The following is a 17,813-nucleotide window of genomic DNA, read 5'->3' on the forward strand; positions in this document are numbered from 1 at the left end:
GTGCAACCAATGCGCGCGCACGATTACAGCTGCCTCCCTCTCCCCCATCACTGGCCTAGTTTGTTCGAGCGAGACGTCGATTCTTCAAAGAGAGCGCGTGCGCGAAGCAATCAATGAAAGCCGGCACGGCGAAACTCTCGGACTGCTCCCTAACAGTAAAATTTCGCAACGCCCCTAACGTCACGAAAAAGGGCGTCGGACGTGCACCGCGACAGGTCGCGAGAGGGCCCGCCGATGTCGCAACACGAGCCAAAACTTTTGCTTCGACCTGCGCTTTTACCTCTGGCAGATTTAGCCGCTCCAGTGCGTGAACAGAGAGCTGCATCTTCGTTTGATGTTGGGTTTAGAGCTGCGACCGACCGTTCGGAAACGCGTCATTCCGATCATGTCTGCAATGCTGAAGACTTAAAGTTCAAGATCCGTGTGGCACAGGGGATAAAAAAGAAACAGTCGGGACAAAATTAGATGCTGCAGGATATTTCGTAGACGTAACTTTCGGAACAGAACGTCGTGCGCAAGAAAGGCGATTTCTCCAGATGTCCCAAGTGGTCACGAGAGTCCGGCGCCGGTGTTTGATGTTGCTGCAGAGTCGCGGCGCGTAAAAAGATGGCAAAAGCAAGAACACCACCCCACTTTTTCCGTCCTCTTAACAGAACAATCGGGTTTTCAGATAAACATGCATGCCAGTCACACACGCTCAAAGAAGGTGCCACTACGCCGACTATTTCTGAACTGCGGTGTAACATCGAGCCACTATACGTGTAGTGACTAATATGTTTCGGAGAGAGACTGAACTTTAAATTTCCATAACGTTTCGCCGATTAACTTGACGGTGTACTTTTTTAGTGACCCGACAAGCGTCGCAGCTAAATCTATTCCGGTCGCAGAGAATGCGATGAAATTGTCCACGCTGCATGACGGAAAAATTGATTACAGGTACTTGAAAACGCGCGTTGTAGCCTTCAGCTATGCCACTCAACGCGCGAAGTATTGCTCCAACGTGAAAACACCAACTAGAGCGTGAATGATGTTAACCTGCCGTTAAACTACCACGCAGACTGGACGGTGTTAAAGGAGGGAGGGGAGGTCACTTCGTCTAATAAGAGTCCACTTTCCGTAAACATTTAGAACAGTTGCCTGCGTATATATACAGGCCCCCTCTTGAAATATGTCATGAAATGCTAACGAGCCCTTTTAGTTATTTTCGGATTAATGCAGTAGCCCGAGGCAACCGTTGATCCGTGTCCAATCATAAAACTATTTAACGAGTGACACTTCACAGGTTTAAACTAAACATAACCCCGAAGCAGGCGCCGACGAAGCTATTAATTTATGAGCGGGGCACGCGCCGTCGCTGTCCAAGCTTTGTTCAGCGCCCCCATACTAGAGCACAAAGGAGCACTCCGGCCAGGACACCCGCTCAGAACTGTCGCTCTTCGCCGCTAGCATCAAAGCATACGCTAATCGCCATCGAGAATGAAATCATACAACTATGCGCACTGGGGACACTGCTTTGAGCACACAACCCCTATCTGATCCCCGGTGCTATAGCATTAATACACTCCGTTAACCCAAAAGGTTTCACAGGCAGAACGAAGCAGTGTAAACTAAATATCGGTAGCGAACGTTGAGAACGCAAATAAAAAGGCGAACGAAAGCGTTGAAATGGCATGCGGGCCCTATCTCTGCCCCCTCCCCCTCCCTCCTTCCCTCTCTCTCTCTCTCTCTCTCTCTCTCTCTCTCTCTCTCTCTCTCTCTCTCTCTCTTTGTCATCCTGTAAACGTATAGCGATCGCCAAACTGTTTTGCTTCTCCCTTCAAACAAGCTTGTAGGTAGATATATAGCAGCTGCTCATTTCGTTGGACCCTCATTATTCCTTGCACGCGCTTTAATTTCAGCAAAAGGTAAATTGCGGGGTAGGAAGGTCCAAATCAAGCGCTAATGAAGCTAATTCATTAGCGCTGAACTTCATTTCCACGGTAATTAATTAACTACCTCATATGAAAAAGGGTCGCTAACAGCCAAAAGCTATCAGACGTGGCCCAGAAGGTCACAGGGGAGACGAGAACAAAAACGCGGAACAAGGGCAGTGGATCTTGGCTCTCGACAATCAACGCCCCCTGTCCGTGAGCACACAAGCACACTGTGTGCAATGCTAAGCGGTCGGACATAATTAGGGAGTAATGATTCATCAGCTTCGACACCAGCGCAGCCATAGTCCTATAAAGAAAAGCTATACACAGCTCCAGAGACAGCGTAATCATTTATGCTGCAACGCGCGTTGTAAAGAAAAAAATAATAATTTGCTGCCGTTTGGCTATGCTCGTGCGGTACGGTGATAATTAATTAATTCGTGACAGAAATCTACTCCCCTTTAGGCGTTTTGCCTAAACAAATTTGATTGAGCCTCTTGTTTTTGTTTTTTTTTTCTGTCGCGGGGAACAACAATAACAGCACTTACTGCCGAGGACGCACCACGCTAATAATGTCGGCACTGTAGACGACACATATGAGCAGATTCCATACGGAGGCGTTAAGTGCGAATCGATGTGCAACTTCTTTTAAAGACAGATATGCATTTTCTCGCGAAGTGGGGTGCACATAGCAGGAGCAGACTGCAATATATTTTAACAGTGTGAACCTGACATCTTGTTTCTCCGGGCGAAATTAAATCAGGCATACACAGTGATTTTCCGGTCGCTAGTTACGCGGGTATATGTCTATTACTGCACACTTCTATAAAGAATTGGCGGATGAAAAGGTGCCTGTAACGCGACCGATGCCCTTGAAATGGCGATTATCGCGACCGACCACTGATCTAGGGTGCAGCGCCATCAGCTTTCAATGCACCTGGAATTTTCGCAAGTTTCAAAGAAGTTTCGAAGCTCTGGGAAGTTTTGAAAACAGGCAGATTCAAGGAGGTTTGGTTCTTTTTTGTTTTCTTTTTTACTTACGAGAAAATTAAGTAATCGAGAAAGACATCCTTCGCACGAGCCGAAAAAAAAAAAAAAGCTATCTACTGTCTGTTTCAACGTTTCCGAAGACTTAGCCCCGGTACCGTGCTCTAGAGTGGCTCCACGGACCATGAAACGTCAAGTGTCATGTTCTGAGCGAAAGTACAGGAGCCCTGCTCTGAACCCCCCCCCCCCCCCCCCCCTCATCTTTAAATAGAAATCGGCTTCCAAGCAGACAAGCAAATGAGCATTGAGTACGTATAGGATGTTTAATTGAAAACAGTGATTTCGTTAAACGAATCGAACTTCTTATCGTGTAGGCATGATACATTCGGTGTATACAGAGCCCAAAAATGAACTTTATCAAGACCTCGTTATCAACTTTCCGCATTAAACCGCAGAAACTCCGTTCATGAAGTTCGCGTCCTTCGTCGATTTCAAGGTATCCTAAGTAAAAAGATTTATCAGGGAGCTGTATAAAAGGTTATGCTTCTGTTGACACGCAAAAACCTGGCCTCTGAATATGTATATCAAAACAACGACGGCCCGAAGAACTCGTATACGCTTGTGAAGAGTTGGCAAAGTATGAGGGCGAACAAGCAGCCAAGCAGGTTTGTCGATATTATTTAGCTGGAAATCTTGGGAGAGGCCTCGAATGTCGTCCGAAGAGGAAAAGACGCCAGAGCCTCCGAGATGAAATAGGGCAAGTTATAGATCGATTTGGCGAACACAAAGAAGCCGTTATTCAACTGTTTCGCACACTAGATACCTTGGTATTAATGATCAAGGAAGGACCTACGGAGAAGGCTTGCGTACGAATTAGCGACCGCGGTAGGATAGTGTGAAGCCTCACGTTGTAATAAAAACGCATACCTTCACGGAGCGCAGAAACCAGCTGATAAATAAATTTTCCATGGGAACAAATTGATTGGTCTTTCAATATGAAGATAAATACTGACTGCTATTGCGTATAAACTATCACTGCCTTCCCACAGAGCTCATGCGCAAGTTTTAGAAAGGTAAAAAGCTGAACTCTAAACAATTAGATGTGGTATGTAAAGTTTAAAGTCCCAAAGCGACTCTGGTTATTTTTATTTATTTATTTATTTATTTATTTATTTATTTATTTATTTATTTATTTATTTATTTATTTATTTATTTATTATTAATTAATTAATTTATTTATTATCAATACCTCAAATGCCCCAGGAATGAATGGGGTATTACATGAGGGATGGGCTACTATTTTATTTGAAAATAAATTCGATGGCTGCCTTGAATTGAAATGGATTGGAGTGGTGCACGAAGTCGACTGGCAGATTGTTCCAGTCCCGAGCAGTTTTGACGAAGAACGAGCGAAGATGAGCTGTAGTCTGCGCTGGGGGAGGGTAGACAACTTTTTGATGGCTGGTGCGGTTTGAGAAGCGATGAGCTGGTAATATCACTGAAACATCGTTATAAGAGACATCGCAGTGTGCTCCGGAAATGCCGAATCCCATGGGGTTCTTTAACGCACACTGACACTGCACAGCACACGACGGGTAATTTGCATTTCGTCTCCATCCAAAAGCGGCCGCTGCGGCCGGGATCGAGCCCGCGTCCTTGAGTTCAGCATTCTAGCGCTGCTAAAGAGCATATCGCGGAAGGGCACCCTCGAAAAACTGAACTTTAATATATATTTTGTTCACTAAAGTATATAGTGGCGAAGAAACTCAAGGTATACGGAACAACACGCCGTCTTAAAGCTTATATACAGTAGTGAGCATCGCCTAGCATCGGGTGTAGCTAGTACTAACGCCGCCAGAACCGTTGCCTCTCGACGCGACAAACGCGCTACTGAAATACCGACTACGAAATACGATTTCAGCTTCACGAACATGCTTCACGCGTTTTTATAAGTAAATTTCAACACACACACACGCAAACACACACACTTTCTCTCTCTCTCTCTCTCTCTCTCTCTGCTGGCCTGAGGACAGAAATCAAAACGCTGCGTATTCCCGCTTAGAACCGCGCTTGCGCGGCTGCATCCCCATAGCCCCTAATTTAGCGTTCAGAGACCACGACGTGTTTGTTGAAGGTGAGATCAGCTTTCCGAAAACTGTCGCAGCGCGCAGAGCATTTAACCCAGGGCAAGGCATCTCTCTCTCTCTCTCTCTCTCTCTCTCTCTCTCTCTCTCTCTCTCTCTCTCTCTCTCTCTCTCTCTCTCTCGTCTCGGCGGCGACCGTTCGCACCCTCTGACGGATCGGATCGGCCTCTCATGTACCTGCGCCTCACGCGGCCCTGCAGACGGGAGGGAGAACGGCGTCAGCGTAATTTGCACCCCCTGCTCCTGATTGCACGATCGATTGCTCCGCGATTGCGAAACGGGCGCCACTGAAACAAGGAGAGAGAAAAAAGAGAGAGGCAGAAATGTATGCATATGTCTCGGACCACTTTCAGCGCTTTCTTTCCCTTCACTCGTCGTTTATTTTCTTTTTTTCTTTTAAGCCATAACCTCAGTTAACTCTTTTAACGCTAAAATGTGTTCTGGGCTCTCTTCACAGCAGATTTCCACCACCTTCAAGCACGAACCTCGTGGCAATTAACACAAAGTCTCCACTGCAAAACCCATCTCGAGTACACAAAGACCACCATTCTTTAATATTTACATAGCTTACTGGAAATGCAGCCTTCGAGCTGCAGTGCACGTTTAGAGGCTGATAATGATGAGTATAGTGGTCATGTGGATGTTTTTGCAAATAGTACGCATGCCCTCTAGAGGGCAGAGTCAAGAGTGTAATAATGCAAGTACGAGAGAAAGGACTGCTCGTGTTATCCAGATAACTGTGGACAAAGGAAAGGGGTAGCATAAATACAAGAAGGGCAACGACAGAATACTAGTACTTCCATGGGCAGCTCGTGAGAACTCATTCTTGCAGCAGCTTAGCGCACATAGATGCGTTTTTTAAGCTAACTTGAAAAACGCAAGGAGCGAGCACAGAAAGACACCTGCCTTAGCGTGCAGCAGTAGTACTAGCCGTTATAATAGCCGTTATAATAGCACACGCTAATAGCGTGGCTGAATACAGTTCCCCCATTTTAATGAAGTAGGAGTTCGCCAATGCTTTTGACCCCATTATTTCCCAAGCTCTCTATGTTGAGATGCTTTCTCTCTCTCACTCTCTATGCATTTGTGCGTATGACTCTCTACGTTGAGGAAAGATTCTCTCTTTCTCTCTCTCTGTGCGTGTGTGTGGGAGGCGATTTAGAAGAACACGATTTTGCAGTTCATTGGAGCATCCGGCACGGCAAGCCTACTTCCGAGAAGTAGGAGCCTAGCACAGCTTGTTAACGTTCGCCTTCTCTGAAGGCGGAGATTCAGCGGAACATGCAGCACACGCACTGGCAATAAGGCCAGCCAAACCTGGCCAGCTCGCTGCCTCCCTCACGCCTTTGCCCACCATCGCCAAAGAAGCTAACAGTAATAGGAATTCCGCCGAATGTAGCCCTGCTGGAGCGAGGAGGGTGCAGTGCAGTCCCTCTCTGCACAACGCCAACACAAGCAGATCTTGCGCAAGCGTAAGAATTCTTGGAAAGCCTCCTGCGGCAAAGAACACTCCACAAGTGTATATCTAGAGAATAATAATAATAGTAGTACTACTAGTAGTAGTACTATTATGCCGTGCTTCGCGGTGAAGAATTTATTATTATTATTATTATTATTATTATTATTATTATTATTATTATTATTATTATTATTATTATTATTATTATTATTATTATTACTATTATTATTATTATTATTATTATTATTATTATTATTATTATTATTATTATTATTATTATTATTATTATTATTATTATTATTATTATTATAACAACAACAATGAACAATTAAGAGGATGATGTACTACTATTGCACATGCTAAGCCGTAGGTGAAAGCACAGGACACATGGAAGGAATAAATGCGGCAACGAAGACAAGCTCAGGCTACAAAAAAGGACGGAGACGAAAAAAGAACAGAGTTTCTAAATCTTGTTTAGGTCTTTAATCTTGTCTTTACAAACCCAGTACAGCGCCAACAGGAACCAGCACATCTCTTCTGAGAAATTTCGCATTGCGCTGACAGATCTACTACCTACAAACTGAGTCCAAAAAGAAGACTACATTGACAAAAAGCAACTCCTTGCGCCATCCTTCCGCTAAAGAAACAAAAAAAAAAAGAACGCCAACCAATTTTCTCGCTCTCTCTCTCATCTCGTCTCCTCTAGACCTGCACTTCACTCAGCACTTGTACTCTAGTGCAGTCTGCAGGCGTCATCCACGCTTCTATTTTCTCACGCTGTCTTCTCCCTCAATTCTCTCTTCCCTACCCGCAGCACATTGTAGAGAGCCGTAAATACCAACGCAAACTTTAGCCCAACTTTCGCCAGTCTACTTTTAAACATAAGAAGTATAACGAAACGAACCACTGACTGACGACCACCGAAGAAAGGAGATATGGCGAATGTTACGGTATACACAGGGAACACACGGAGGTCGCGCTGCGTTATTTTCCTTTGAATAACGAAACTTTGGATGGAAGTTCGACAGCCCCACACAATGACGAGTCTTTTGCTAAAAGAAAAGCGAAGCGGACTCTGCATTCGACTATACAAAGCAGCACCGCCGCACGCCGAGCGGTGCCAACTGAACACGCCAACGCAGATGCCAAAGAGCACAGCTGGAATACTACGCCCCCCCCCCCCCCCCCTCCCTCCCTCCCTCCCTCTCTAGACACACACATTTCCCGCGAGTGGTGCCAACTATAGATCGCGAGTTGATGGCGCAAGCCGATGTGGATAGGGGATAGGGAGAAGGCGCACACCCGGTAAGCGATACTCGAATGACACGAGTTCGAGGGGAACCACTCGTGAGACAAAAGAGCGGCGGCATCAACAGCTAAAGACTGCGCTCTGGCGAACAGCGCCATAATGAGCAGGTCTCTCCCACCAACGAGAGCCACACGGTGGCGACATAAAGGGAGAAAAGGAGATGTATCGTGTCGCGTAGAGCAAGAAAAAGTAAGACGATACATTTAGACAGGCTTTGAAAGAGAATCGCTGCACAGCGCTCAGGCATGGGGAGGTAAGTGATCTGCTTCACGGTCGACGCTTAAAAAGAGTAGCAAAAAGCAGGCACCAAAACGAAATGTGTTGAGCGGCGTCAGCGCACTGGTTTCAGCGCCCACTGACGAGGACTTCACTGGGGCGTCGAAACGATGCTCAGGCCCGACTCGGCGGCACTCGAAAGCGCTGGAGAATCAGGTAACCTCGTTACGCCCTGAGCGCGAGTGCTCCCGGGTGTCATTGGGCGCGTTCTAGTGATGCCCACACGATGCTATTGGCCTGCACCAAGTGTACGAGCGTCGGAGCACTGATCCTTTATAGCTCTTCCACCGATTGAGTGGCGAGTGTGACGTCAAAAGCGTGTTAAGCAGCCTACGTCTCAATTCGGCGTGACGTAAGCTCCAGAACGAGAAAGGAGAAAAAAAAAAAAAAAAACTAGCCTGGGCATCGAATGTGGCCTCTGGCCCACAATCATACCTACAGCGACGCCGTCATTAAGATATGCTCAAACAGCGATGGTAAGTGAATAGGTCTCAGGGCTCGCAACGAAGCGGAGTCCTCGTGCAGTCACTTATTCGAGCTTCGTCGTCAAAAGGAATTTCTAATGGGCAATAATTACTCCAGGCGGCTAAGTAAATGGGTCTTTCGCTTAATGCTCCTCTTTGATCGGGTCGATTATGGCACTTCCCCGCCATTAACGTGCCGCGGAATTATGTTTTCTCCTTATGGACCGACGAGGCCTAGTTTCGAATAGACGGACGCAAATGAGCGAGGAAATCCACGACGGCACGAGGCCAGAGAGCATAGCGGGAGAGAAGGCCCGCTGCTGTGTTGCTGCTGGGTTGCCCATCAGTATCGGCCACGACAACCCAAGCCTCCCTGCGTTAGCGGATTAACATTACAGGCCCGCTACTCTGATGACGTCATGCTCCTGCCTAAACAAAGACGCTGAAAACGTGAAGCTGAGCTCAGGAGGTTGAACTTTTACACACCAACGCCCTTGAGCTAACGTTTCGGACTCGGCCACTTCAAAACTCTCTACAGCAAAGATCATCGCCCACTTGTTCAAAGTAAAAGCCCGGCGTGCGCACGCACCGCAAATTTCCCAAGCAAAATCAATATAATGAGAAAAACGCCTACAAAGTATGAGGCACAGAAGTTCCCCGATTAGTAATTCTTTTCTAGCGCGGAGCGTTTGAGGCGCCGTGATTTCGCTTAACTGGCTCCGCACCTCCTAAAACACGTGCAAGCTGGATCATTCGCCCACACTGGCGGTTAGTGCGACTACCTGATCCCATACATCTAGAACGTTCGCCTTTCCTGCCAATGCCGTAAAAGGCAAGCCATGGCACTACTGCACGGAAAGAACTGGTTTTATCCACTTGGTGCGTTTGGAGTTCGCTTGCCTTTTGTTTCCTGCTTTTTCTTTGTTACTTGCTTCACCACTGAGTGTGCGAGCTGCAAAAATAATGCATCTATGGCTTTTAACCATCGCTTTGTTTTTTCTTCGCACAATAGCCTTAAGAGTTGTGAGACAAGCGCGATGCTACGCGTTCGCATCGCTCACTTGACAAAAAAAAAAAAAAAAGTTGATGATGGAAACTTCACTATTCAGTGTCAGAAGTGGAACATACCTCCTACGATTAAAAGCGGCGTTAACAGCATGTGAAAGCAAGATGAAAAAGACAGTGGCCCAGTAATGGTCTCTGCCTTTTTGTGTGGTAACCTTACCCACGAAGAGAGAGAGATAGAGGGAGAGGAAAACAAAGAAAGAAAACATGCGAAGGAATGAAGCTACGAGCAGGACCACACCTATGCACTAATTAGTGCCGGTATGCAAATTGGGCATTTCCTTAAATTAGCATGAACCGTGCTCTGAATATACGCGCGCACTCGAATGGAAAACATCACCAGGCGCGCACACTGTCTCCAGTAATATGCGCTCAGCGCAGATGGCGCAAAGCCCGAACGGAGCCAGCATAGAAGCACCCGACATCACGGGCTGCTGCCGGAGGCTCAATTTGAGCATCTTTCCTTGCTATCGCCGCCACCGACCCTGGCGCGAAAAACCTTTAAGACCGGCGCGTCAACCGCGCAATACGGAGCCATGCCTTAGAGCCGCTCTTCCCGAAACAACGCAGCCGCTACGAGCTTCCGAGCATTTGCATCCAAATTAGATCCCCCGAAGCTTGGCCGACAAATGCATCCACACTGAGATCCCGGCCGAAAACGAAACCGTAACCACTAAAGGAATGAGGCGTGCGCCAACGCGCGACACCCCCGCCCAACTACTGCGGTGTACGAGCAAGAAGAAAGGCCGCTCCTCAGAAGAGCGAGCGCTAAATTCCACTATCTGCTGCTCGCCACGGACACCACGCTGTAATAACGAAGCTCAGCGAAGAATGGGCAATTATGCGAGGCAAATTTCTCGCAGGGCAGCGCACGCCATTGGTGGCGCAGTGTTTACGACGCTCGACTACTGTTCCCAAGGACGCGGGATCGAATCCCGGCCTCGGCGGCAGCTTTTCGGTGGAGGCGAAAAGCAAGGCGTCCATGTGCTGTGCGATGTCAGCGCACGTTAAAGAACCCCAGGTGGTCGAAATTTCCGGAGTCCTCCACTACGGCGTCTCTCATAGCCTGAGTTGCTTTGGGACGTTAAACCCCACAAAACCAAAAACAAAACCAAACCAAATGCACAATTTGTTCTGACGTGCACGAGCGAACAACCGTGCTTCGTTTAGTGCAAGCCTTCTTTCATTTGCCTTTTTTTTTTTTCGCCCCCCTCTGAGCAGCTGCCTAGCCTCTCGGCCTCGGTACTGGCCACGCGCCGAGGAGAAAGATAACCCCTCCGTTGCAACGGCACACAAAGACAAGCGCGGCCCACATTTACAACAGTCCGGTGGCTCCATCTAGCGGACGCAACAGAAATAACTGACCGCATTCTACTGGCGGCCCTTTTAAACATAACCGTCCTCCCTTTTCCTATTCTCTTTCATACCATTGTCTCACATACAGCTTACTTCGGCCTCTTAAAACCCAACGCAGGCTTCAGTAAGGCCCCTCCGGATGCAGTATTGTTCATTTGAGTGCTGTCTGAACTGCGCGAAATAAAATTAAAAAAAAAAAAAAAAAGGTTGAATGAAAGACGCGCGTATTTTACTTTGATGTTTCATTTACCACAATGCATTCTTTTTTTTTTCTTCGCTGCTATCCATACGACCTCAAATATTTTGCAAGACATTTTTCACCAACGCTGATTCCTAATTCATAATTTATGTGTGGTACAACGTAAGCCAGGACGAATTAGCCAGTGCTCGTGTCTGCAACAATCCCTGCCCAATCCTCTACTGTGGGTATGTCTCCTGAAACAACACCAATGCGAACAGCTCTGGTCCGAGTCGCACGCGTCTTTTCTCCGACCTCGATGTTTTTTAGTTTTCCGCGCTGCTCTCGCTCGGCCAGTTATGATCTCCCAGATGCAATGTGCCTATAGTTTTCTTTTATTGCGCTAACACTAGAGCCCCTATTCACCGATTTTGCCAATGTTCCTCTGCCTGAAGCCGTTTCCAACTTGGATAGCGCTTTTGAGATATGAAGCTCGCAAGTACCATTCCTTAACAAAATTAGTTAGCCCACCACTGAAACTGATGTCATGTCTGTACACCTTATTAAGTTTCTATGTCGGGCGGCCCTTTCACATAGCGTGGCAGATTAAAACTGTATGCTAATGACTAATTGCGACCTTAAACCGAAGTATAGCATACATAATTCACATATAGCCGAACGAAGCAATATTCGCCGCCATTTTTTATCTCTCCTTCTCCCGTCTTCCCTCTTTTTACATATTCATCTGTTTCCCTATTTTTGTGTCCCTGGTCTATCTTCCGTACAGCATCTGCCACCGTTCTACAATTGCTTGGTTAGCAGCAGAATGATGAGGATGAAGCAGAACGAGGAGTATATAGTCGTCAAACGTTTTCGTTTTGTCTTTTATCCCAAGGGTCCGACTAGGTTATTCAGTCTGCACGCCCAGCAGCGACGCCCGAGAACTACAAAGGTGAAATACGTTAATGAGTTTTCAAAGTCATATGACTTTTTTTTTTTGCTTTGCTCCATAAACGCGGTACGGATAGTAAGTTTCGCCAAACCTACCATGATTTTTATCCATTGCATGCTCTTATTCCACATTAAGCTAACAATGTAGTCTGGTATATATATATATATATATATATATATATATATATATATATATATATATATATATATATATATATATATAACTATAACTATAACTATATATATAACTATATATATATATATAGTTATTCTGCGGTCACCTATATATATATATATATATATATATATAGGTGACCGCAGAATAACTACGAAAGTTGCTCAGTACAGCATTCCGCTCATTCCTTGATTATATCAGCATTCAATCTCAGGAAACCCTACGCAGGATTAAGAACCCATTCCGCATGCAACAAACCTTTCCTTGCGACGATGCGATGATGCTGCAGCCGGTGTACCAAGCAAAAAAGAGAGAGAGAGAGAAAGAAAAAGAAAAAAAATCTGTCGCTTTACATTGCGCAGACGTCTTCTCTGTTAGTGACGACCCTAATCGACAACGTCACCGTCCAGCAGGGAGCGCAGGCGCATGCGCCGGTATTTCACAGATAAGTACGAGAGAATGTACCCATCATTGCAACATGCGCTCATAATCCGTCCCGCGTTGTTAATCAGAGGTCCATGCAACTCATTTCGCCGATGAGAAATGAAGGCTTAGGGAAGGACAGGCGATGACGAAGCAGTTTCCGGTGAGAACCTCTAACACCGTAGCCCGAGAGAGAGCTATGTGGCAGAGCTGAAGAACCAGTCAGGGTACCCAAGCAAGACCAGAATAATGACAGCCCTCGGCACGGCACGGTTCGGAGAAGGGAGGGTTGTGTAAAAGGCAACGGCGACAAGAAAAAGAAACACGCTACGTGACACAATGCCACAGCTGCCAGCAAAAGAACTGCAGTGCGATGTTAGGCTGATAAATACGTCGAATGTTCTTGCTCCAACTAGATAGCAGTCATACCCATAACGGCGCCTGACGCGTGCCGTCTCTGTATACAGCCCATTAAACAGCAATTCCACGAATTTAGATGCATACAGGTAAGCTAGCTGTTACCACTCAGCCGCTCAATTCGTGCTACAAAGACTGAGCCATAAAAAAAAAAAAAAAGAAATAAAGAAATGTTGGGATGCTACTGCGGCAACCGACTGTGCGCCTCTACTCCCACAAGGTGCTTCCGGGGTGCACGTGCTTAGTCCTCTACCCCACCGCACATTTGGATCCGCAGCGGCAAATTTTTCATAACCTTGCAACAAGAGACAGCACGCGCTCTGTTTGGCATATAATATGTGTGGCGCGCTGCATTACGGGGTAGCATAAACTCATTAATGGCTTACTGAGTAAAAATACACTCTGGATTTGTTTTTTTTTTCTTTTTTGATTTTCGTTTTTCGTAGGGTTTAACATCCCAAAGCGACTCAGGGTATGAGAGACGCTCTCTGGATTTGTTGCATGAGCCTAGTGTCCTGCACTCCACGGAAAACCCCGACTCTTTCTGTTAGCACACTCCCTGACAGGCCAACGCAAGAACAATTAACCGCCGTTTTGTGACTGCGATGACACTGGGCTATTCCTAACATGGCCTAAGTTTTGTATGGCTGTAACGGGCATGCCATTAGGAGGCTAGCTATCTGTGGCGAAAGGAGCGAGTTGGAATCAGAACACAATAAACTGCACGAGTGTCACGACCGGGTCTTGGGATTGCAACGCATACCGCAGTCCACAGGCGAGAACGAGCAGTCGCACGGGCAGAATTAGGCCCATATAAGCCCAACAGGAGAAAAGAGCAGAGATGTCCATCCGGCCGATGAAAATAACAAGCATCAACAGGCCACCACGGGTTAGTGCACACACATTTTAATCGCCACCAGCCACACAACAAGGTCACAAAGCCAGCCAGCCACGCAGAAGAGGATGCCGCCATTCCCTTTGCCTTCCCGCTCCACCTCTCTCTCATCTCCTAGAACTGGGCTTGGCGAAGTAGCGCCTCGGCCAGAAGACAACGTGCTCACGTACCTTGACCTCCTCTTCGGGGGTACTGTCGGCCGACGCTGCGGTGGCTTCGCGCGCCAAGCTGCTCTTCTGTCCGGCGTCGCCCAAAGACGTCGGCGGTTTGTTCTTCAGCAAAACCGGAGCCGAAGAGGCCTTGTGACTGAGCTGCTGCGGTGCGGTCCACGGAAGTGACGACGTCGCTTCCGGCGATTTCTTTTCCGTCGCCTTCGCCGTGGGACGCGACAGAGAACGGATCTGCGGCTTCTCCTCTAGCGACAGCTGCCTCTGAGTGCTGTGAGGGTTGGGAGAAAAAGGATAGGAAGAGGCATCCTTAGGAACCAAGCTTATATGATTTGCTTTGCAAGTAGCCCAAAAAGCGGAAAGCTTTGGAAAGCGGAGAGAGTGACTCCACTGCAGGCAGCTAGCCCCACTACGAAACTACCACTAAAACCAGGACCAACGCGATTTTCTATAAGGGCCACCTTTTCAGTTAAGTATCATCATCCTCAGCCTAATCATACAGGTTGTAACTTGCAAGTCAAAAAGTTGAAAAAAATACGCGCACAGAAACAACACTCCCGTTGTGATAACTACGCAAAAAAAGCCCTGTTCAGGCACTTCGCTGTATATGTTATTTTTTTCTTCTCGAGCACAATCGTTAACGAGCTAGCGGAGACGGAACTAAACATAACTCGATTTTCCGGCAGACTGCTTAAATTGTGCGGCCACCAGAAATAAAACCCGAACGGAGCGTTACGCGACAGCACGGCGCGACGAATGACCGCGCAATGCATATTTTTTACCCGCTAGTCTTCCGCAGTGACGCGCAATAACTATCATAAGATATCGCAAGCACCAGCGGCGGTACAGAAGTTGCGGGACCAAGGCCATTGCATCTTCCTTTTCTGTCACCACGCCACTTAGCTAGAGTGAAAAATGTCGGGAAAAGCAACCAGACCTACAGCACCCAAGCGACGCCACCCCCTCCCCCACCCCGCCCCACGCACGCACACACATACGTGCATACACATATACATATAACTTAAACCTTCCAGGGCAGTGACAGATCCTCCGCATTAGCCGCATTCGACGGTTTCGACGGCTACTCTCAGCGAGCCCTGTCGGCGCCCCCGTGAAAGACAGCGGCAGTTTCGTGCGCAGGGAGAGCGCGTGATGACGCTGCAGGCGCCTGTCCAATTTTCCCGGCGGCAGGCTTGAACGAGCGTTCAGCTTCGCCAGACTGCGCGTACAACGCGCAACAAGCGAGGAGAATGCAGGAAGGTATAGATCTACAATCTCCTTTCCACCCCTGTTTTTGCAATCTCTCCGCCCAGAAAATGTGATGGTGAAACCAATTTCACATAAATGTCATTTCCATGGCATGGTGCATATATAGTGTGACTAAACATGCTTGCGTAAAGGAGCTTAATGACCACCGGAACACGAGAAAAAAAAAAAAAAAAAATCGGACGCCGCAGTTAAATGGGTGGAGCAGCTTACATCTTCGTCGACCTCCGGAGTACATCCCAATTACTCTGACACTAGACGTGGTGACGAAATTGTAGCTGTCGCCACCGCAGCGGTCCACGATATATATGTTGGGGCATTTGCGCACAACGATGCTATGGCCTGATCTCCAAACCACCAGCGACCGGGCTTCTGTGAGCCCCGTCTGCCTTCAAATTTTAATTGTCTCACAAACCTCACTCCAAATATTTTCCCAAAAGTATTTTACATAGCTGATAATTCATGGTACGGGACGAATCAGTGTTTTTCCGCAGACATACGGCGCTAGCGATTTGGTGCCAGCGTTCCGTAAAGTAACGAGCCGTCCGCGATTTCTTTTTTAAGCCGCGATTATTGCTTCATAGCACAGAATCCATAATTATATAAATAGAAAAATCTTTTAATTAATCAAGTCCAAAAGAAAGGTTTACATAATCCCTGTAACTAATATATGCCCGCCACTGAAAAGAACGATTCAGTCCACTGTGTGTGAAAATCACAGCACGGCCAAGGCGCACCTTGGATGGGCGCACTCGGGGCCGTCCAGCGTCGGTAGGGAGGGACTGGCTCCGTTCTGAAGCGGCCGCGCTCGTGACACCGTTGCTGCCGCTGTCGTCTTGGCCGCTCCGTGTGCGGCGCTGTCCGAGAGGTCCGAGGAGACCTCTTGCGAGCTGGGCGAGGCCCTCGGCGTGAGGGGCGTCGGCGGAGCGTCGCAAGACGACGACGACGCGTCGGACACCGGTGACGGAGACTGCGTAGCCACGGCCAGCGTGTGCAGCCCCGTCGTGTCGATGCCCGCGGAGCGCGCGGTAGCCACCGCAAGGCTCTCCTTGGACGAGCCCAGCTCATCGCCGCACTCGGTCACCCAGGTAAAGCTCGAGCTGCGCACGCGCGTGAGAAAATGGACACTATACAGTCAACAATAATTTTTGAAGCAATAGCTTCACTACGCGAGGTAAAGCCAAGGTCACAGTGTGCTTCCGATGACCTTCAAACAACTTCAAGGTCAAGTTGGAACATAAGCCACAACCACTTTGGGCAGTTACGTTTCCACCAAAGGTCAAGGTCAATTGACGTGGGACGTAGCTTAATGCGTGAGCAGCTGCGTGGCGAGACACATGATTGCTGACGTCAATCTCGAGTATACAGAGAGGCACGAGGCGCCTCGGTCATAGTCGAGCTCCGGACTCGGAGTACGCAAAGTTCAAACCAAGACGAACTTTTTTTTACGGGTCACCGGAGTCTCTTCTTAGACATAACCAAAGACAAACCTACTGAATAAAGAGCTTTACCATATGTAACCATGCTTTCAGCTAATGCTTCACTAGGTTTAACCCAACCTAAACAACAGCCAACTTTTTTTGTTTCGTTTTGTCTTTCCAAACTGGCTGCTGTCTAACGAACGCATTAACCATGGTTTACCGCACGGCGCATATTTTCACACAACCAGGCCAACTGTACAATTCTTTCTACTCACAACAATAATGCTGTGAATCTGGCTCGCAATTTTGTCTCTCTCTCTTTTTTTTTTTTATTGCAAGAACTACGCCTGTACCGACCATGTGGTGCCCCAAAAACGGGAGAATGTAGGCTACAGCAACCCCCCCACCCCGGCAACAGCAGTACAAGTTGTGTTGGGTGGCAGGCCCCATTGGCTTAGATCCGCGGCGACGTAGAAATGTTAGCGCTGGTCTCACCTCCGCGACATGACCGGCGTCGTCTGAGTCACGGCGTCCTGAGGCCAGCTCGGTGGATCGTGCGGCGGCTCGACGCTCTTCAGGAACTCTTCCAACTCGTGCCGACTCTGTGGTGCAAATGGCGACGAAAGAAATACTGAACGGTCAATTATAAAGTGTTTCTCGTGAAATCTGCAAGCCCCTGCAGTTTCTTTTCTTCGTTTTCAATTTACAGACGACGTCGTACCCGTAACGCACCTTGTAAACAACTTCACGTCTGCATGAAATATTACGCCTTTAAGCAGCTTCAACCTTCTCTCCTCTTGCTTTTGCAACTAGCGCCATAGTAAAAAGCAACGCCTCCACGACATGCCCCCCATTCAGAATGCTCGTCATAGACTCCTGGTGTTCGGAATCAGCGGGATTGATATCCACGTTGCAGCTTGGTTAATGCATGCACTTCACTCTCCTGT

General features: G+C 47.7%; 1 protein-coding gene across 4 annotated transcripts in view; it reads right to left on the bottom strand.

Moving 5' to 3' along the window:
- The window catches only part of cv-c (RhoGTPase activating protein), a 451,349-nt gene that overhangs the window by 248,635 nt on the left and 184,901 nt on the right, over positions 1-17,813 (bottom strand). For all 4 annotated transcript variants that reach the window (XM_084601697.1, XM_084601699.1, XM_084601698.1 and 1 more), the window contains 3 exons: positions 17,362-17,468; positions 16,183-16,545; positions 14,183-14,450 (listed from right to left, as the gene is read on the bottom strand). In XM_084601697.1, coding sequence (XP_084457823.1) covers positions 14,183-14,450; positions 16,183-16,545; positions 17,362-17,468 — 738 coding nt within the window. The remainder of the gene's footprint in view (positions 1-14,182; positions 14,451-16,182; positions 16,546-17,361; positions 17,469-17,813) is intronic.

The sequence above is a fragment of the Amblyomma maculatum genome, chromosome 4 (genome assembly GCF_055883805.1).
Source record: "Amblyomma maculatum isolate TAMU_Amacu chromosome 4, ASM5588380v1, whole genome shotgun sequence".
Classification (NCBI taxonomy): domain Eukaryota; kingdom Metazoa; phylum Arthropoda; class Arachnida; order Ixodida; family Ixodidae; genus Amblyomma; species Amblyomma maculatum.